Genomic DNA, 21,192 nt, shown 5'->3' on the forward strand with positions numbered 1-21,192 from the left:
ACCTCTACAGTGAAAAGGCTGCTTAGCATCATGAACCATGCCGCCATGGATCCCCTGCCCCCGCGGCTGCAGCGGCGGAGAATCAATACTAATTGAGGGTCCCTTGTTGGCTGCAGTCTGTCACATCTCAGACGCAGAGGCGAAATGCAAGAGTTGGCTGTTTTGAAACCCCCTCTCCACCGGAATCTTCTCTTTCCTCTTCTTCATGCGTAATATTATCTTTTGTCTTTCCTTCCTTCTGACTTGCATTTTCTCACGGTATCCCTGGTTAGTGCTCATTCTGGGGAGTGTTCCGTGTAGATCATGGCTCTCTCAACAATCTCGTTTACCTACGTCCACTACGGAGGCGTGGCTCTCATTGTTGCTCGAGTCCTTTACGAGTTTTTCCTTTCACCCCTCAAGCACATTCCAGGCCCCTTTCTGGCCAAGTTTACAGACTTTTACCGTGCTGGTCTCACCACCCAGGGCCATGTCGACAGCACCACACGTGGATGGCACAAGAAATGGGGCCCTGCCGTGCGTGTCGGCCCTAATGCTATCAGTATCAGTGATCCAGACTTGATCCGGGTCATTTATACGACGAAGAACCCCTGGCGCAAGGTAAGCAAGTGTTCACTTTCAAGCAGTTGCCTTGGGACCCATGTCGGTAGTATAGCTAGAGTAGAGCACGAGTTGACGGTAGCAGAGTAACATGTACCGTCCCAATGACGTCGTTGTCAACGGCCAGCGCATCCAAAACATCTTCAACACGGCAGACAAGAACTTCCATGCAAAGTACACCAAGCCAATCGGAGGTTTCTGGACCTTCACCAAGATCCTCGATCTCGAGCCTGTCATGGATGAGACCCTCAATGAGCTCGTCGGCCACCTGGACAGACGTTTTGCCAGTACGGGTGACGTCTGTAAGATGGATGACTGGGTCGCTTACTATGCTTGGGATGCTGCCGCCAATATCAGCTTTGGACGGCATTACAGCTTCATGGAAGAGGGTGGCGACGTCGGTGGTATCATCGCTGAGAGCACAGCAGGCCTGAAGTATTTCGCGCCCGTCAGTCAGATCCCATGGCTTGATGAGTGGCTTGACAAGAACCCCGTCTGGCGAATTGGTCCTCGCCCTCTTGTCAACGGCTTCGTGTACACCGTCAAAATCCTCACCGAGTACCAGCAGCAGGTTGCTTCTGGCGCAGCCAAGCGCAAGCCAGTAGACTTATTCATCGACAAGTACAACGGCCTTAAGGATACACACGACTTTGTCGACGACAACCAGGTCATCAACTGGCTGATGCTAAACGTTCTTGCCGGTGGCGACTCTACGGCTGGTGCCATGCGCTCAGTGGCTTATCACGTCGTCAAGGACCCTGCCGTTTACAAGAAGCTGATCGCAGAGATTGAGTCTGCCAACCTATCCCTTCCCGTGCCCCAATGGAAGGAGATCAGCCAGTTGACGTACTTTGATGCTGTCATGCGAGAGTCTATGCGTATTGCCCCTGCTGTTGGCCTCATGCTTGAGCGAGAGGTACCTGAGGGTGGTTTCGAGCTTCCAGATGGCCGCTTCATCCCCGCCAACACCAAGGTCGGTATCAACCCATGTGTTGTCACCCGTGACGCTGGTGTTTTTGGTGACGATGTTGACACATTCCGACCTGAGCGATGGCTGCGAAGAGACGACGAGACAGAGGATGAATACACTCAACGATTCCGACGCATGCATGAGTGCACCGAGCTGATGTTTGGTCACGGTACACGTGTGTGTATGGGCAAGCATATGGCCAAGATTGAGATGTACAAGCTGTTTGCTACACTATATGCCAACTACGATGTAAGGGTCTCCCATATCCCTGCTGGAGCAAACTGACATGCTATTTTAGGTCAAACTTACAAGCCCTGACCATGAGTGGAAATATCACAACTCTTGGTTCATGTATCATAGTGATATTCCTTGCATCCTTACTCCCCGCCAGCGGACATAGTTATGGTATCCACTCAGGGGTGTTCGTTGTTTGGTATGATATGTATATTCATTCATCTATAGTACATGAATCCATGTACATGTATTGAACTGCTCATGGCTAGTTATGTCTCTCTTGAGTCCCTTACGGCAAGACCCTGAAGATGGGATACTCGTCGCCCTTCTCCACTGGGATAATGTTGAAGCTCGCATAAGAGTCAATATTCTCAGGCTCCAAGGCATTGATCGCCAGTCCAGCGTTCTTCTGCCGCGTGCTAACGAGGAAGCTTCCAGCTGGCAACTTCAGCTCTCGCTCCTTGGCCTCGGCGGTAACCGTGGCGAGCACAACGCCCTCATAATAGCTGGTGCTGAGCTTGGAGGAGGTAATGGTCAAAGCCTCGGCAGTGCCACTCCACTCACTCTTCAACGTCTCAACCTCGAGTCCAGAGACACGTAGGCGCTCAGCAAGATCGGCCCAAGCGACAGGGATGAGATATGCCTCAGGCCGAGAGCGGGTCAGGTTGGCAGTGGTGGGCGTAGTGGAAGCAAACTTTACGGGAACCTTGACAACAGAGCCGTTGGTGTGGTCAATCATTGTGAAAAGTCGGTCCTGGACCTTGGACGAGTCGGTAATTACGATGGGGTCCTTGGAGTTGATGAACTTCTTGATACCGCCCTCGACAGTCTTTCGGACCTTGTCCGCGTTGTTGGCAGCGGTCTCCACGATGGCGCCGACCATGGTGAGACCAGCAGCAGTTCGTCTTTGGAACTGCTGCTCGGCGATGCCAATACCTCGCATTTCAATGAGGAATGTGATGGACTGGGTAAGACCCATGGCGTTGCGGCCAATCTTGGCATCAGAGCCGGCTTCAGCAAATCTGCGACTTGAGTCAGACGATAACCAATAGAATAGTTAAGGCAAACTTACGTAGGGACAAAGTCAGGATTAGAGCTCGTAGCACCAGTGACATACGGCTCCCACCTCAGACCAGCCTTATCCATAGCCTTGCCAATGTTCTTGGCAAACAGCTTCTCGGACAACTCTCGGATGTCCTTGTTGATGTTAAGATTCTTGGCCGCAGAAAACAGTCCATCGGCGGCCTGCATGTATCGACCAAATTTGCCGTAAGCCCCGTACTCGTGCATATCAACGACGACATGAGGCGCAAACTCGCTGAAGAGCTTCTTGATGTTGCGTGTCTGCTGGCGAGCGAGCTTGATGTGATCACGGTTGGGATCATAGTTTGCAGGAAGCTCACGCTGGAAGTAAAAGACGCCGTCGGGGTTGTAGCGAGGCAAGACGACAATCTCGAGATCCTTGAGTATCTTGGACGCCCACTTGGGCTCGGCGTCAAACTTGCCCAGGAGAGCGAGGAGAGATTCATCGCCTGCAGGCTCATTGCCGTGAACGGCGCCTTGGATCCAGACGCGGACCTTGTTCTTGGCCTTGGGACCTCCAGAGGTAGAGAGCTTGACGTATGGGAATGGGCGGAGCTCTTCAGATGTGAAGTTGGCTGTGTTGTAGGTCATGTAATCATTCTTGGCAGCAATCTCTTCCACAAAGGCCTCTGCGTATCGTTAGTCAAGGAGATCCGATAAGTACGCCAAATACTGACCAAAGTCATCTTGAGAAGTTGCGCCTTGTGTACCCTCTGAGAACCCAGCTTGGATCTTGTCGGGGTTAAGAAAAGCCGGAGAGTACAAGTCTATGTCGACGTCCTTGAAATTGGCGGCAACGAGGTCCGTGTTCTTTTGCGTAGGAACATGGTTGTAGCCATATTGAGTTGCACTGGCGACTGATACGACCGAAAGGCCGATCAGAGTAACTGCCCTACCGAACATTTCAGCTTTCTTAACAAAGACGACCAACTCAAAAGTGTCAAGAGCTACAGAACTTGAACGATGACGAGCATCCCTTCTTATATCGGCCCGACCCATAACAAAATCGGCGGTATTACTTTTGACCTCCGTCTCTCAACCATCGGCCAACCGTCGGCAAATACCCCGGCATCCTCTGACAATAGGACCTTCTTGATAGAAACAAACGGCGTGACTAGTGGCCGTACTGAAAATGCCTGGGTCAATGAGTCCTTCTTGGCACTCGGCGCCATTACTTGAAAAGGAAGCTGGGTACGACATTGGTGGGTCGTATGCAACCTGGTGTAAGGTTATCAAGGTTAAGCGGGGGCGGGGGAACAACGGTCAACTAGGTTTTTGACGATAGGGATATTTGTTCTGCTCATAGAAGGAAAAGATTATATCTGGGTAGCTAATCACGTAGGACCGGCATGATCGAGCAGGGGATACCAATGCAACCACCAGGGATATGAAACGAGACTTGATAACCACCGAGGCGTTGTTGCTGCCCAAAAATGGCAATTAAGCAGGGTAAGGACCAGACCCCTCTTTCGATAGGGATCGACAAGACAAGAGTCAAAGCAACAGGGGCCTCGAGTCGATCGTGAGGAGTTTATCTCGGCATGACATACGACCTGTGGAGACAATGACCTTCACCCCGCAGTCGGTATCTTGGATGATGACGAGATGAAAATTGTTCTCTTGAAGATCCGTCAAGAAAGCATACCGTACAAGAAACTGTCACATCCTAGTCGCTTCCCTCCTCTAAGGGCCAGTCAGCGAATCCATCAGTAGAATCAACCCCCATCGCTGGCCCTTTGACCCTCCATTCTTCCCATGACTGACAGAAGTGCTGGACATCACCATTGATAGTTTTCTTCTCGTCAGGCCGATTGTCGGGACCTGCGGCTTGACGACGTAACTCCTCGACCAGTTCCTCAATGGAAACCTCCAAGACACTGCAGATGTAGTACAACCAGGAGAGCCTTCGAAGGTAACCAACTCTCCAAGAATTTACCTTCATATGATCCGAACTCTCCTTCTTACAGAACTGTCGTTCAAGCCACAAGGCATACGAAGCAATGCATATGATAACGTTCCCACGAAGTTTTGGCGCATCGGGGGGATCAGGTTCATCGGGGACAAAGCGATCATTTTCGCGGTCCACGTGATACCCATGCTGGACAGAAATGAATATTATCCGGGAAGGTGAGACTAAGAACTTACAAAATTTGGTATCATCGTGCTGAAGAAAGATATTAATCCTAGTCGTTGAATAGTTTTGTCCATGGGAGGTTTCGTATACAGAATGGCACTTCGTAAGAGGGAGTTGAACTCTCTCTCCGACTCGTGCTCCATCTCGTCGTCTAGGATTTTACTAAACTCGGATTCTTCTTCTAGGATTTCATTAATATCATCCTCAGGCATTGGGTCTGGGTAACGGTCCTCAGGGGGACAAGAAGCTATCCTCCGCTGGCAGCAGGTATGCGTCATGTCAAGCTTTTCGTGCTGTGCTCGTCGAATGGTGGCCAGGAGAGTTTGCCTGGCTGTTTCTATCCCGCAAGTTTCAAAGATAAGAATGATCCATTCTATCAACAGGACAACTGAACCTCCTGCCGGTTCCCCGGGAGAGAGGATCGCTTTTGATAGATCTGGTACTGTTGGGAGACAGCCTGACACCGAGCAAGAGCATTTGCAGTTGTCAGGTCTCAGAACATCTGCCCCAAGAGTCACTAGGGCATGTAGAAAGTCCAGCATTCCCTTGATGGTCAATGACTCCGATTGTGAAAAGCGTTGCATCATAATGTGGCAGGCAGTGTGACCTCTCTTGTCTTGTAGGTTGATGTCAGCACCAGAATTCACCAAACGCCCAATCAGAGGCTCCAGACCAGAAAGCCGTGTCTGAGCAACAACTCTCATCAGAGCGTGCTGACCATTCTGGTCCACCTGATTGATGATACTGGAACTATGGTCAAGCAAAGCATCCACATCATTGACCGAGCCAGCATAATGAAGGAGAGTCCTACCCTCCATCATTTTCATGTGGTTGTTTCCTGGTAGAGTTGTAAGGCCAAAATTTAGTGACTTGCACCTAGAAAGCCAGTGCAGTAGACAGTCGCTTCCTTCCTGCAACGGGGTCGGTAGGAGTATAGGAAGAGAACCGAAACGGCCTGCTGTGCAAGCACTTCTGATGTGATGTGCATGGCCTCGTCATCAAAAAAACTAAAAAGTTCCGTGATGCAGTCCCAGTTGCAACGAGCAACCGCGAAGCTGGTGAAAGCGAAATCAAGCCTCCTATGCCTCATGAGAGGGTCGGCACCAGCACGAATCAGTATCCTTGCTGCGCCAATTGCATTGGAAGCCGCCGAATACATCAGGGGCGTAAACCCATTTGCATCAATAGCATCTGGATCATGGCCGGCGTCGAGAATTGCCTGCAGATGCTGGGGTTTGGAAACGGCTGGATGCAGAGGTGTTTGGCCCAAGAAGTTCCTCTCGTTCTTTTCTGACCGTTCAGCCCAATAATGTACATCTTCAGGCTGTCCAAAGAGTATAACTTCGTGAAGAGGTGTCATCCCAGCAAACCCTGTGTTATTAAGCGTTACTTCCATGCTATCGTGCCAGATCCAAAGCCTTACCTTGGTTATTCTTGCATACGAGGGTGAGAAACTGGAGAAAGAATGGGTCCAGGACCCATTGCGAGAGAGGCATGTAGGATGAATATGGCTGTGACCATTCACCAAACTGTGGTGAGTCGATTGCTGTTGGATCGAATCCAGACTCCAATGCAGTCTCTAGCAGGACCACATGTGCACTTTTGTGGGACCAACTTGCACAGTTGGCGAGGAAGCTAGTTCAGCGGTTAATTTGCATCAATCTATGCCCTTCAAGATTCTTTCACTTGCCTTTTGTTCCTTGCTCCCCTAGCCACCTTTAATTCGCACATCAGGACTCGGAGTAGGTTTAGTTGGCCATTTAACCACCACTCCGAGTCTCCCGCCCAGCTCATCTCCATGTATCCCCAAGGCTCCTCTAGAAGTGTCTTGTCGACTGGTTAGAACAGACAAGGGAAAACCCAGGTTGGATGTATTCTCACCTCAACGTACGAAGACCCAGACGGATCAATATGAAGGTGGAAACTTGGGTCTTCCTGTGCAAGTTTTCGGAACGCCATACACGCTTCATTCGCATTTATGAATCGGTGCTTAAACTTCCAGATTATCTCAAATCCCAGAGACGTGTACGGGACGACTCGTTCCACCTGAAGGGCTGGATGGATGCTAAAGCTCCCAATTCCTGCCAGAAGGCGGAAGCCCATGGTCACTGACCAAGGGATCCCCAGTTGCGAGAGCGCCACCCTTAGGCGAAATCCGTAGGCTGAGGCTGTGCACGTTGGCTGGTCGCATTTGTTGCCGGGCGGAAATAGACCAGTGTAGTCCAAACGCCAGAATCGTCTTGATATTCGGGAAATTCGATGGCATGAACAGGAGCACGCTTTGATTGTGCAATCCTGCCGCACGATTCGTCGAGGAGGTGTGTACTTAAGAGGGGAGAAAGACGATAGCGCTTCAGATTCCGTCACTGAAGTAGATGAACTGGAGGCTTCGGAGCTCGAAGATATCCCCGGATTCTTTGCCTGAAGCGTGCTCGGTGCACTGTAAAGACCTAGTCAGTAATGGACCTATACACAATCACAGATCGACGAACAACTGCAAGCACAATCCCAAATCCTGCTTCGCCTGGCTGGCGGTTTTTCGCAGTGACTTGACATCCTCCTCCCAATGGCGTAGATCCCATGCTTCTTTTAGCCCGGGCTTCTTGCCGCTTGAGATGAATTTCAGTGGGAATTTATCCAGCAACTCTTCAATGCCTTTGATGACGGCAGTGATGCTTTTCTGGCAATAGTTTGCGCTGAAGGCGTCGAGTGTGGGATTGGTAATTTCCATGGCCCACTGTAGAAATTCCAAATCCCTGATTAGAGCGTCAAGTCCTTTTGGAATTTCTGTCGAGTCTTTGCGGATGCGTCGCAATCGTCTGATGCCGCCGACAATGCCAGCGACCAAGGGTGTGAGGCCTGCGACGCCGGTGATGAGGCCCACCACCTCGGCCATCTTGTCGTAGTGGAAGACTACAGCGGTTATTGTGCTTCTGAAGATAGATACTCTGAAGGGGATAGAAAGATACTGTAGATGGAATGGAACTGAAGGTGAGAGAAAATATGTTGATGAGCGGGGGCTGTGTGAGACAGCCAGCCTCACTTCTGCGCTCTGCCTTGAAGTTTGCCCGTGGCCTCATTTTGTTGTCATGTGCCAACCTGTAGGAGCTGGCAGTTAACTGCTTGACTCTATTTGCTAGAGCTTCTGAACTTGCATGAGGCTTATGCGGGCTGTGCCGGTTGCCTTTTGGCGGCCACTGAACGAGGCCGCTCATCAAATCAGGCTTGGCAATAGAGTACGTACGATTTTTGCCAAGATGAGCTTTGTTGAACAGCCTGCTTCTTATTTGCTACAAGCTACCTACGAATTCCTGCATGCTGGTCAGAGGACGGGATGTTGAGACTTTCGGCAGCCGAACGCATCATGTTGGCTCTCTAACAGGTACTGGCCGTCAACACATACGTTGACCTGGGCAGCAGCATTGCGCTGTCTTTGACCGATAGTTTCCTCCCGCATGGCTCTTCTCCTATTATTTTAGATTCAATACCTGCTTTTATTGATAGCTAAGTCTTCTTGTTATTGTTGTTGATGGACTCTTACCCAGACGCCATTGAGATCAACAACTACCTAGCGTATGTTTTCAGGTTCACTGCGAGAATCTTGCCACGTATCGGAGCAGCCCCGGGTTCTGGCTCGGCGGCATATTGCCTCCAGAGGCAAAGTCCTGGATCACCGGGTCCTCCTTCAACGTGTCTGGGTGCACCTCGAAAGCGGGATGAGGGTCTCCGGTGCCATACCTCGCAGAGTCGACAGCCCCGGCCAAATCAAACTCTTCAACGGCACCAGCAGACTGTTGAGGAGTTTGATGTGACAGATGAAAGTTGATATGCGCATCTGCACCATGACTCTGTGTGTCTCTCAGAGGGGCCTTTGAGGCAAAGACACTTGGAAGGATGGCCTTAAAACGTTGGCCAACAGACCGACGGTGTTGAACCGCTTCTTGTTCGTGATCTCCAATGGGGCGACGCGGCCATTTGATAGATAAGCAGTATTCAGAGACAATACTCAGCTTGTGCACCAGAGCATCAGGGATCAACCGTATGGCAACGCCCACAGGAAGAGTCAGTAAGCCAAACAACATCGACCATCCCCATTCAGCGCCACTAAGCCGAACTGTCTGAAATGCCTCTCCACCGAAGAATATAATGACGATTTGGCCCGCGAGCGTGACTACTTGGACGAAGAAGAACCAAGGGTTTTTCAGGACCCCTTCGAACAAGTTGAGCTTGTTGTCGGACCGTCGTGAACTGGATTTTTGTTAGAATGACCCGGGTATGTAAACAAATGAGAGACAAACTTGAATTGGTTAAAGAATTGCATGAGAACATAGATGTTAAATACCATGGTCTGCAAGTGCTTCTCCTCATTATCACCACGATAGCCAAAGAGACGTCCACCAGCATAGTGGAGGGTAAAGATGACAGCCAGCTGATAGATACTCTGCCCCATAATCATCTTCCACATTGTTGTGGTTAACACCGAAGCCGTCCTCGGTTCTGGCTTTCGCGAAAACAAATCATCGGTAGGAAAATCGGTACTCAAGGCGAGTGCGGCAAACGTGTCCATGATGAGGTTGATCCAGAGAAGTTGCACAACTGTAAAGACGGAGGAATCCGTGCCGCCGACGAGGGCCGACATGATAGTCAAAGTGCCTGCGGTGATGTTGATGGTGAATTGGAACTTGAAGAGTTAGAATTTTGGCAGCCGAGAGTATTTTGAATGGTAACACACCTGGAGGAACTTTTTGGCAGCATCGTTCACGGCTCGACCCCAACCGATAGCTTTCACGATGGAGGTAAAGTTGTCATCCATCAAGATGATGTCTGAAGCCTCTTTGGCTACTTCAGTCCCAGAAATACCCATAGAAAACCCAATGTCGGCAGCCTTCAACGCCAATGCATCATTTGTCCCGTCGCCCGTGACAGCAACCACCTCGCCCATGCCCTTCAAGTGCGAAACGAGGAGAAGCTTATCGTCGGGGCTAGATCGGGCGAGCACTTGGAGACGTGGAACAACAAGGTTGAGCTGCTCCAATGTCAAACGTCGAAAGGTTGGCCCGTCCATGGCGATTCCGCCAGCAGTATAAATGCCACATTCCGAGGCGATTGCTTTAGCCGTGAAGAAGTTGTCACCAGTCACCATACGAACAAAGACGCCGGCGGACTGACATTGCCGGACTGAGTCAACAATCTCGGGGCGCAAGGGATCGCGGAGTCCGATTACTCCCAGGAGAACCAAATCGGAAAGAGTGGCAATGCTCTCGGCATCCATGTGTTGATCATGTGCAGGCCAGTCGTCCAGGTCCCGGTATGCAAGAGCAATCACGCGAAGTGATCTCTTGGCGTAATTCTGCATCTTGATTTTCAAGCCATCCAAGTCAACTGCCATTAGAGTCTTGGTGGCCATGCTGGTCTTGGGGTCTTGTAGCGTTCCAGTGCACTTATCCACGATCACCTCGGCAGCTCCCTTGACTAGAAGACGATGCCGCCCGGTTGGCGTCCGTACGACAGTGGCCATCCATTTTCGGGCGGCATTGAATGGAACCATATGAACAATGTTCCAGTTTGCTCGTTCTTCGCTGAGGTCCTGCATGCCGAGATGGTCGGAAGCGAAGTTGAGTAGGGCAGTCTCTGTGCTTGATCCGATGAACTGGCCCACTCCCCCGGCTTCGATAGCGGTCGAGTTCAAGGCCGAGCTTGCCTTGAGGACGTCTCGTGCCTCTTGACAGATTGATGACACCAACGCGTGCGCCGTGGGAGGTGTTTGTGGAGGTTGTTGGCAGGTTTCAGCCACAAGGGGGCCCGAGACGTCTGCAAACGCCTCGGAGGCACCAATAATGCCTGTAACCACAGTCATCTTGTTCTGGGTAAGCGTACCAGTCTTATCTGAGCAAACTGTAGTAGCATTCCCCATTGTTTCGCAAGAGCGAAGAAGCCGAACGAGGTTATTATCCTTCAGCATCCGTGTAGTTGCAAAGGCCAGTGACAGCGTGACGGTAAGAGGCAGGCCTTCAGGCACGGCAATAACAACGACGGTGATGGAGAGGATAAGAACTTCTAGAAATTCGTGGCCCTTGGCTTCTGGGCCACCCTCTATGTCCTTAAGCTGAACTAGGAAACGGATGAAGAGAATGGTGAAGAAGACAAGACCAGCGGCGAGACCGAAGTTGATGATGTACTGGGCGAGCACACCAAGCTTCTGCTGCAGTGGTGTTTCTTGCACGTCATCCTGGAGGGACATCATGATCTTTCCGTAGGTTGAGTTGACACCGACCGAAAGAATGAGGCAAGTCCCTACTCCAGTCTCGACTCTTGTGCCGCTGAGGATGAATGAATCACCGGACCCTTGGACGCATGCCGGGGTCTTGACGATAAGTTCAGACTCTCCAGTCAATGGCGACTCATCACACTGGATATCGAACCCCTCGATTAGTATTCCATCGGCTGGTGCAACCTCTCCAGCCTCAAGGTGCATGACGTCGCCAACCAGGACGTCAAACACAGAGATGGATCGATGCTGCCCGGAGCGAGTTACCGTGACAATGCGCTCTTCCTTCTTCTCGTTCAGCTTCTGAAACTTGTAGTTCTTTTGGTAATCGTTGATTGCGGTGGCGAGGACGATAACGATGACAGCAATGAGGATGGCAACTCCTTCAACCCACTCGAGGCGAGCTCCTCCCTCCTTATTGGTGACCGACTGATATATGCCCAGGGCGAGAGAGACGGTCGCCGAAGCGGTGAGGAGGAACATGAGCTTGTCATCGAAAGCAAGCCAGAGAAGCTGTAGAAAAGTCTTTGGCTTATTCTTCGGAACGCGGTTCTCGCCGTAAACCCTCCGACGATCGGCAAACCCTCCAGGAGTCGAGGTCGCTAGACCGTCCTGCCGCGATCCCTTTAGAGTGCCGACACCTTGAATGGCGTCTTGGAGCGAAACGAAACCGTCCAGCACATCCTCGTCGGCGGAAAGCCCTGCTTTCACATTGGTTCTCACGCCGGCTGAAAGCCCAGCAAGACCACCAAAGGCGCGCAGAGCATTGTTGGTTCGAGATTCGAATAGTTTGTGGAGTTGCGCGGCGGAGAAGGCGAACTTGTTGCCGGGGACCTGCTCGTCTTCGTCAAGTCGAAAAGCAGGCTCGGTTCCGGATTTGTTGACCTGCAGCGGGTCGTTGCGATGCTCACCGACGGGTGGTGCTTGACTTATCTCGTCTTCCATATTCTATTCCGAGGGGTCTGATTTTGTTGTAGCAAGCCGATGGAACCTTGCAATGCCATGGAGAAGTAAAGAACGCGAGCAATAGACATAGATGACCGTTAGTACCAGATCCCCTGTGCTTGCTGATATAAAACTTCGGCTTAGGCAAAGGGAAAGGCGCCTGATGTTCTATTGATGTTCCTTTTTGCTCTCATCATCGGATTTCACTTCTCGGTTTTGGCGCGGCGCAATTTCAGCATAGCCTCAACACAGCCTCAGCAACACCCTGCAGAAATGGGAATCCGGCAGCACCGCCAAGCGGCATCTCCTTGGCAAAAACACTTTTGTCGATTGGGCAACTTTACCCCCTCCTCCTTCACCAGTCATAGCGGGTTGCGATGGTGTTATACTCCAGTAGAGGTATTGATTGTATTACTCTGGCGGATTGTTGGAACACGGTGCTATGGGCTTCCCTGCAATAGCCCACCAAACTCCTATATGCCTGAACTGTCAAGAAACGGCCTAAATTGAACGCAATTCGACAATGTTTCAAATATTTTTAGTAGCCTCATAAGCTCAGACAGAGCCTAAAATGAATACATACGTCTAATCCCCCCTTTATCCAGTTGCAAATGCTTGCCCTTCAAAGAGCTTGTAGATTACGCGTAGTGAACATCTGGACCTGCCAGGTCCAGACGTTCACGGCTGCTTTTCCAACAGAAACGGATTTTCCACCCCTAGGTTTTATCTGTGATTAAGCTGGTATTTTTCGAGAGGCGTAATCCTCAAGAATAGGGCGCAGATCGGGACTGTGATAAGGTGCGAAAGGAATGAAAGGGGAGCGGATTCTGTTGATATCTGATCCCTGGCTTGAGGTCAACTGAAGATAACAGTCGTCGGGTTTCGGATTTGGCCGAGCACGTCATTTGTCGGATCTCGGTTCTCGCGCAACGCAATTTCGACTGCCACGCTCATACATTGTTGGATATCTTGGCGAGCCATCTTGGCAGATGCCCCTTTCTCCGTGAGACAAATTGGTAGCCAGTGAAACACCCACGTGACTCGGTACCCCAAGGCGCGAGGCGTTCCAGCGCCTCGACGCGTTTACGCAACTACACTCAACCGACGGCCACAATGACCAGATATGTCCGAACATCAAGATACCAGGCTGTAAGATCCTGCCCTCCTGGGTAGTGCCGATTCCGCGCACTAAATGTCTGGGTTTGACGGCCGCTGACCAACGGTGAAGCGCCGAGTAGCTCGGCTAGGAAACATCGATGCGCAGAGGCTACTCATTCGCAAACACGCTGACTCGGGACCGTCGATTCCTGCATGGCGGCGTAATGGAAATAGAGATGGCCACTCTGGCTGGGGAGAGAAGCTCTTGGAAGGCAGTGCAACCGCCCTAGGGTCTGTTCTCGTCCTCGGCTTGGTCGGGTACTCATACCATCGCTACTACAAATCTCTTGTCCTTCGCAAGATGGAGAACGCTTTCGCCGCCGGATATTCAACCCTAGAACTGGCTGCCCTTGGTCGTCAGTTAACCCAGGACTCATCAAACGGTATCACCGCTTGTTTCGAGGTAACGAGACCTCAACAAGAGTTCATCGATAGCATCGTCAATGGCAGCGTTCAAGGTCACTACCACCTTTTAACTGGGGAGAAAGGAACCGGGAAAACTTCAATGCTTCTCAAAGCGATGAGAAAAATAGAGGGAGAAGGTGTTGTCATGCTAGAGGCGCACCCTGACCTTGAAATCTTCCGATTACGTCTTGGCAAAGCGCTCAACTACGAGTTTCACGAAGATTACATCGGCAGTCTATTTAGCTTCAGGGGGCCACGAGATACGACACCTCTCTTGGATATTGAGCGTGCGTTCAACAAGATGGAAAAGATTGCGCTCAAACGGAGGGAGAAGTTCGGAAGGCCTCTGGTGCTTGTCATCAACCGCGCTCATCTCTTTGGCGACGATGACGACGGGCGGCATTTACTGGAGGCGATCCAGCAAAGAGCCGAGATGTGGGCAGCAAGTAACCTCGTGACAGTTGTGCTCAACAGCAACGAATTCTGGATCGGTGAACGCCTCATGCCTGAAGCCACCCGCCTTCGAGTCCTCCCCATTCACGACATTCCCAAAGGTCCCACCATCACGGCGCTAAGGGACTTTCGAAACAGAAGTTTTGGAGAGGATGTCTCCGAACATACCTTGGAACGGATCTATGCCAAGATTGGCGGTCGGTTTCGGTTCCTGAGCCAAGTCGCAAAGGCTCCTGACATGGATGAAGCCTGTAGGGTGATATATGAGAAGGAGAAGAAATGGTTTTTGAGCCAATGTTGGATCTTTGGAGGAGATATCGACGATGATGCAGAAAGCCAGCAAGAGTTCTGCGCAGCAGCTATGGTTCTCGCAAAAGCTCTTGTCGACGAGGAAGCAACCAAGAGAGAGCAAAACCACCTCCAAGATGATCATGCCTTGCCGAGCATTTCACTTCACAAAGCAAGACAAATCATGACACGAGCAGATCTGATCCAGCACCACGACCGCATCAATATTTTCACCATCGATTCAAACTCGATGGTTCAAGCAGATTCGGTGGTGATGCAGAATGTGTTTCGAGAACTCTGTGCCGAGGACGGCTTTGAGGAGCATCTTGACGCCACGCTTGAAAGGCTGGATGAACTGGAGGATTTGCGCAGGACGAGGGTCTTGGCCCTCAAGGATGTGGATGGAAACAAGGGTTATCAGGTTATTGTTAAGAAGAGGGGCCAGATTGAGGAGAGTATGCAGATGTCGTTCAAGGCCATACCCCCTGAGGAGGAAGGGTCTTGAGATAAATCATAAACATGGATGGCCTCTCAAGCTAAAACTGGAATTAATTCTACGGGGTCATTAGATTAGCTATGTAACTATTCTTAATGCCATGCCAACGCACTCTCTGCCTATATAGTGAGCTACTCACAAGGGGGAGTTTACGAGGCGCAAGAATAGATTCATTACTGTAGCTACGGCCTGAGCCAATCGCCTCTTGGCTTTTCGCTCAAAACATCAAAGCGAGGCTTGTTTTTCAAATGGCATCCTTCCCCGGGTAATCACTAACGTTTGGCTTGTTTTGATATGTCTCTTCGTGACACAGAATCCTGGGCATGCGAGAGGATATATTAACTGGGTATTAACATGTGGCACTCAACGCAATGAAAAATAACAACACAGACGTTTACCTTGTTTATTGAATACCCAGAAACCTCATGATATATTTCTCGCTGCCCTTCTAATCATGGCAACTGGCCAGATGTACCATCTGAGCGAAATCAGTCAACAGCTGGTCCAAGCTATGTTTCTAGCTACCCGACACTCTGGCGATTCATCTCAGACCATGGTCTCAAATGCAACCAGCGTTGGTCGGCGACTTAATTTGTCACTTTCGTCTTGATGCTTTCCGAAGGCGTGATCAACCACCACGATTACCAAGCACAGTTTCATGCATAGTGGAAAGTCTTGGCGGAATATGTTTCCAAAATGGGTCTAGTATTCCTGTCGCCCGATGACCCTTGTGGAGAGCTCATCCAAGCTATTTATACCACGATGTTCTATGAAGTCTTTCGAGATGATTGATAAGTTTCTTCTCCTCGATATCATTCATACTCAATCTCGTCAACTCTACATCAACTACACAAAATGTCTGCTGTGTCATTCCGCTCTCTCATCGGCGTCCAGCCCTCCACCGCGTCGACCAGTGACAGCACCCTCGTCATCATCGACGCCCAGAACGAGTATGCCCAAGGAAAGCTTCGCGTCGCCAACATCGACACTTCTCGCGTTGCCCTCGCTTCTCTGCTTGAGAAGTACCGTGCCGCCAAGGCCCCTGTTGTCCACGTCGTCCACGCTACTCCTGCTGGAGCTCCCGTCTTCACTCCGGGAACTGAGCTTGCTGAGGAGCTCCCCGAGTTGAAGCCTGTTGAGGGAGAGTCTGTCGTTACGAAGAACTACCCTGGATCCTTTACCGACACGGATCTGCAGAACATTTTGAAGGCGACTGGACGAAGCAAGATTGTCTTGACCGGATACATGGTGAGAAGAATTAATGCTGAGCGGTGCCTACTTTTTTGATGCTAACAGGACCAAGGCTCACGTTTGCGTGTCGACAACGGCTCGTCAGGGTGCTGAGCGGGGTTGGGACGTCCTTATCGCCGAGGATGCCGTCGGTGACAGGGATATTCCGGGAGTCAAGGCCGAGGATCTGACAAAGACTGCCCTTCTCGAGATCGCTGACGCCTTCGGAACCATTATTCAGGGCAAGGATGTTGTGTAAACGTTGAAAGCATTAGAAAGCAACATATTTGAGTTGAAGAGCTGAATCCCGAGCAATTACATGATTGGCCAATTCTCTCTTGAATCTCCACAACGCTAATGTCTTGGCGGTTTTAATTACCGTAAACGGCGTAGCGTAAGGTTACCTCGTATGTCGTCGCCACTTGACAACATCATTTGATGCCGGCCGAACGGACTGAATTCAGCTCTAGACCCAACAATTCCCCTTTTTTAACACGTCCTCAGCGGTCTTAATACAATCGCCAAGTATCACCGCTATGAAGGTCAGAAAAACAACTACCTGTCACACGTGCAGGGCTCGGAAGTTGGCTGTAAGTCTCCTCACGCAGGCTCTCATAGGCTTGGCTAATGCCCTCTATGGTGTGATGGAAAACGACCCAGTTGCTCTCAATGTCTATTCTCTTCCAAAAAATGCGCAGGATATGACCACGATCTCATATTCCGACCGCCAGTTGTGTCCAACTCATACCCGGCGAGAGCGACCAAATCTAAGCGACAGCGTCGTCGCGTCAGCGTTGACAGCCAGAAAGCGCAGTCAGTTGTCTCGAAACAAGTAACATTACCCGCAAACGAGTTTCCTCTTACTCGGTCATTAAGCTGGCCCCTCCTCGACATCATCTCACTTGTCGTGCAAAACTTCAGTCCCGTTGGGAAAGCGCCCCAATTTGTCCCTTCCCAAGCCTCCATCTTTTCTCATCGGATTTGTGGTGGCTGGGTTGAGATGCTCCCTGAGTTGGCTAGGGGGTCAAAGGCAGATCAATGTCTCTCACCGGCCATCAAAACACTAGCAGTGTCCATTCTTGCTAGAGGAAGCCAAGGAAGGGCACCTATGTCTGATGCTTTGGCGGCGCACACCACGGCTCTCGAGTCACTGAACAGCGGACTGGATGGTTGGGCTACTTCGGCACCAAATATTGTGGCTGCCAGCATTATGTGTTTGTTCTTATCCGAGGTATTCATTTCTCTGGTTGGAACTTTTGATCGAGTCCGAGCTGACAGCCGTAGATGATCATGCCCACGGGCCCAACCAGCGCTATTGTTCATGCAAAGGGTATAGAGGATCTCATGAAGCTTCAAAAACCCTGCTTCTACGCCTCAGGAATCTCTCATCATCTCTTTGTGGGATTCAGACCTGTCCTTGTAAGCAAGCCCCTCCAAGTCAAGTGCATATTGTTAACAGACCCAGGTTCTTCAGGCATTCTTTTCCCGACGGAAACACTTTCTCTCGGATCCTGCGTGGACCTCGATACCCTTTGAGTTTTACATCCCATCACCTCTGCAGTCACTGTTCACAGAGGTTTTCCCTCTTGCCGAGATCCTGGGCAGAATCGATCATTTGTCGGATACCCCAGCCGACCAAGCCGTAGCAAGCGCCCAAGAGATAGTCGAGGAATTGTTGGACATTCTTGAAAAAGTGGTCTGCAGAGACGAAACTGTCAGGGAAGAAACTACAGCCCACCGGTGGCTCCCTATCTTCCCAGTTCAAGAAGATTTGCCAATCCAGTTTCCCGACATTATCGCCGGAAACTTTTTCACACACCTCTGGGCATTCCAGGTGATCTGCGCCCATAATATCATAAAACTAATGTCGAGATTTCCATGTCTCTCAACCTCCACCAAGATGAGGAGCCTGGATAACCTATTAGACGTCAAGATGATCAACCAGCTCGCCTTGTGGACATTTCGGAGCATAGAGTTTCTTCTCAAAGAAGAGTTCAAACTGTTTGGGGCGGCTTCCATAAGTCTTCCCCTCAAGACTGCTTGCGACGTGTTGAAGACATTTGGTGCGGATGATCCGGAAATGGTCTTTTGGTTTTGCCGTGTGTCACGGTTTATCAAGGAAACGGGCTATTATTTTCTGATACAGATGCTTGATGATGATAAATAATGCGAACGCATCATGTCGTAACAAACTTACCCATCTGAGTGTTTAACCCTCTCAGATGGCGTCTTCCTCTCGTGGGCTACATGTGTGGTGTATGGTACAGAAAGCCAAGAAAAACCGGCCTTGCTCGGACTGGGAGACTACATGCAAAAACCCGTCGGATAGATCTCGTCATGGTCCCGATCATTTCATAAGCTAGGCTCATTTAGGTAACTATATTCGCCAAGCTTTGCAAAAGTCATCCCTCTGCACACCCATATCAAGCTCTGGCTATCCACGTTATCATAGTCATCAGGCCACCGTCCAGTAAGCAGGCGTGAAACTTTATGAAGCCACCCGGAAGATTAATAATGTTTGTATTTGTCAAAAGTGAGAACGTTAGGTGAGGCGGAATTGGCGTGTGCTGGTTATATATTCGCTGGTTTAACTGCTGCTCATCCAACCCCGTATCTCTCACTCCTCATTCCTATTTGTCCTCACTTCAACAAAGGCAATATTTTTTACAGTTCTCTAGATAAGAGTATACCCACACTACTTCCTCTTGGAACCGACTTCCTTCTCCAAAATGCCTTCACCCAAGATCAACGCAGAGGTCAACATCACACATATCGGGACCGCCACCGCTATCCTCCAAATCAATGGCGTCAACCTCCTCACTGACCCATTTTTCTCCCCGGCTGGAACACAATGGGACCGTGGTGTGGTAATTCTCGAGAACAGTGACACTCCGGCCATGGCACTCTATGACTTGCCGGCTATTGATGCCGTTCTGCTCAGCCATGAAGATCACCCCGATAACTTGGATGAGCTGGGCCGCCAACTGCTCGACGGGAGAAGAGTCATCACCACAATGGATGGAGCAAAGAACCTGTCACCACGCCCCGACGTCAGGGGAATCTCTCCCTGGGAAACTCTGCCTCTCAATGTTGGCGGCGAGCAGTTTAGCGTCACTGGAGTACCCTGCCAACACGTCCCAGGCCAGGAGTGCACCGGCTTCATCATCACATCCCCCACCTTCGGAGAGACAGGTGGCCTCCCAAATGCAATCTACTTTTCCGGAGACACCGTCTACTTTGAGGAACTCACCGAGATGCGAAACAAGTTCCACATCAGCATCGCCATGTTCAACATTGGGGCCGCAATTGTTGCGATGCCTGACGGCACGAAGAAACAGATTACCATGTGCGGAAAGCAAGCCAGTCGTTTGTTCAGGGAGATCGGGGCCGACGTGCTCGTTCCTATGCACTATGAGTCGTGGGGTCATTTCACGGAGAATGGTGAGAAACTTTCTGAGGCGTTTGAGAAGGAGGGGATTTTGGAACATGTTGCGTGGCTCCAACCCGGTGTTCAAAAGAAGATTTCTTCAAGAGAAAATTGATTAGTCAAGTGGCCGAGCTAGTATAAGCCTGCTGGCGCATAAAGGAAAGGCTGGCCAGGACTTCAAACTGGACATGGTAAGGGGGAAACTGCATGATGTGCTGCAGACATCAACTAGCAGTGCAGGAGTCAGTAGCATGAGAGGTCCCTAGAGAATCAAGTTTGCGTGCAATGGTCATGGTAATTAAACAAGAGTGGTGAACTGATAGCGTACAAACTACTTGTCCATCAAATCAAGGCATCCATCAACCCTCAGCGAGCTCCACCTACTGCTCAGGCTCAAAAACCATGCACTCTACGACCAGCGATTCCTCCTCGCCGGGCGCATGGATGACCTGCTGGCCCAGCTTTATGAATCCCAAGCTAGCGTAAAGCTGGCATCCCTGCGGGCTCGCGTTCAATGTCATGGCGAGCTTCTCCCGAGCCGCTCTCTCCATCTGCACAGCTGCGACGCGAATCCCTGGCAGCGGTAGTCGGGCAATGTGCCCAGAATTTGAAGCTTGATCTGATCCGAGCCGAATTGGCTAAAGTACTTTTGGTTGCTCTCCTTGAGGGCTGCCTGGAAGGCCGCCAGGTGCTTGGGGTCGGTGTCCCTTCGGCTGTGGCCAGCTTCGCGGGTATCGTTCTGTGCTGGACCGGAGTCAGTTCCTCGCATTTACAGGCTGTAGTGGATGAGCACTTACGAGGGTTCGGGATGTATCCAGGTCCATGAACCCGCTTGTTGGCATAGGAAATGTCCCATACCGAAAACGCGACGATGCGCCACGCCTGGGCAGCATCCAAAACTTCGACAACCACAACTGACCAGTCGTCGTACTCTTGAGAAATGAGGCGGCTGAAAAGGTCTCTGTTGTAATTCCGGTGATCTTTGGGGTACTGGGCGTGGTGGGGGAATCGATACGGCCAGGACTGGTTGTCCTGCATGGCCGTCAGGAAGACCTGAGTAACCTGGTCCACGTCTTTCTCCTCGGAGAGTCTCATCTTAGACTGGAACATGGTGACAGTAGAAAGGGTAGCGTATTTGTTTGATGTGTGGAAATAGTGTAGTGCACAGAAAAAGGAGTACGTCGAGAGTAAATGAGAGCGATTCTGCTTCTCTCCTCTACGTGACGAAAAAGCCGTACTTATATGTCTTATACAGCAGTGAATCACGCATGTCGTCATGAAAGACATCCTTTGGGCGCCCTTGTTTGCAAGGGTTACCCGCACTAGAGGATGGTTTGGAATTAAACTAACTATTCAGTCGTACCTCTGGCTCTAGTTCGTTTATTCAGGGAACTATCCGATATACTATCATTTCACTCGCCCCCTACCGCGTGTTCTCCTTCGGAGTCGTTGGAACCGACAGATATTGTCACAGTCGCAAAAAGCATCACTTTCCCCACTT

The 21,192-nt window shown here is 50.7% G+C and overlaps 7 protein-coding genes across 7 annotated transcripts; 3 read left to right on the plus strand and 4 right to left on the minus strand.

Annotated features, from left to right (window-relative positions):
- Positions 1-303: 303 nt before the first annotated feature.
- Positions 304-1,855, plus strand: MRS44_005688 (uncharacterized protein; the record flags this gene model as incomplete). The annotated part of the gene is made up of 2 exons (XM_046279857.2): positions 304-600; positions 686-1,855. The coding sequence occupies 2 exons, from the start codon at positions 304-306 to the stop codon at positions 1,853-1,855; spliced, it is 1,467 nt and encodes a 488-aa protein (XP_046140756.2).
- A 238-nt stretch (positions 1,856-2,093) lies between these two features.
- On the minus strand, positions 2,094-3,790 carry MRS44_005689 (uncharacterized protein; the record flags this gene model as incomplete). Its single annotated transcript, XM_046273401.1, has 3 exons — positions 2,094-2,826; positions 2,877-3,516; positions 3,565-3,790. 3 exons carry the CDS (start codon positions 3,788-3,790, stop codon positions 2,094-2,096), a joined length of 1,599 nt encoding a protein of 532 aa, XP_046140755.1.
- Positions 3,791-4,553: 763 nt separating this feature from the next.
- On the minus strand, positions 4,554-7,917 carry MRS44_005690 (uncharacterized protein; the record flags this gene model as incomplete). The annotated part of the gene is made up of 7 exons (XM_065621494.1): positions 4,554-4,985; positions 5,033-5,859; positions 5,898-6,392; positions 6,445-6,656; positions 6,751-6,848; positions 6,903-7,461; positions 7,514-7,917. 7 exons carry the CDS (start codon positions 7,915-7,917, stop codon positions 4,554-4,556), a joined length of 3,027 nt encoding a protein of 1,008 aa, XP_065477566.1.
- Positions 7,918-8,608: 691 nt separating this feature from the next.
- MRS44_005691 (uncharacterized protein) lies at positions 8,609-12,234 on the minus strand (the record flags this gene model as incomplete). The annotated part of the gene is made up of 3 exons (XM_046271988.2): positions 8,609-9,269; positions 9,320-9,702; positions 9,754-12,234. 3 exons carry the CDS (start codon positions 12,232-12,234, stop codon positions 8,609-8,611), a joined length of 3,525 nt encoding a protein of 1,174 aa, XP_046140753.2.
- Positions 12,235-13,347: 1,113 nt separating this feature from the next.
- Positions 13,348-15,043, plus strand: MRS44_005692 (uncharacterized protein; the record flags this gene model as incomplete). Its single annotated transcript, XM_046283812.2, has 2 exons — positions 13,348-13,383; positions 13,463-15,043. The coding sequence occupies 2 exons, from the start codon at positions 13,348-13,350 to the stop codon at positions 15,041-15,043; spliced, it is 1,617 nt and encodes a 538-aa protein (XP_046140752.2).
- Positions 15,044-18,993: 3,950 nt separating this feature from the next.
- MRS44_005693 (uncharacterized protein) lies at positions 18,994-19,806 on the plus strand (the record flags this gene model as incomplete). The annotated part of the gene is made up of 1 exon (XM_046281933.2): positions 18,994-19,806. One exon carries the CDS (start codon positions 18,994-18,996, stop codon positions 19,804-19,806), a length of 813 nt encoding a protein of 270 aa, XP_046140749.2.
- Positions 19,807-20,208: 402 nt separating this feature from the next.
- On the minus strand, positions 20,209-20,801 carry MRS44_005694 (uncharacterized protein; the record flags this gene model as incomplete). Its single annotated transcript, XM_065621495.1, has 2 exons — positions 20,209-20,435; positions 20,489-20,801. The coding sequence occupies 2 exons, from the start codon at positions 20,799-20,801 to the stop codon at positions 20,209-20,211; spliced, it is 540 nt and encodes a 179-aa protein (XP_065477567.1).
- Between the last annotated feature and the right edge of the window lie 391 nt (positions 20,802-21,192).

Source organism: Fusarium solani, assembly GCF_023522795.1.
Source record: "Fusarium solani strain SB1 chromosome Unknown bctg00000003_1, whole genome shotgun sequence".
Classification (NCBI taxonomy): domain Eukaryota; kingdom Fungi; phylum Ascomycota; class Sordariomycetes; order Hypocreales; family Nectriaceae; genus Fusarium; species Fusarium solani.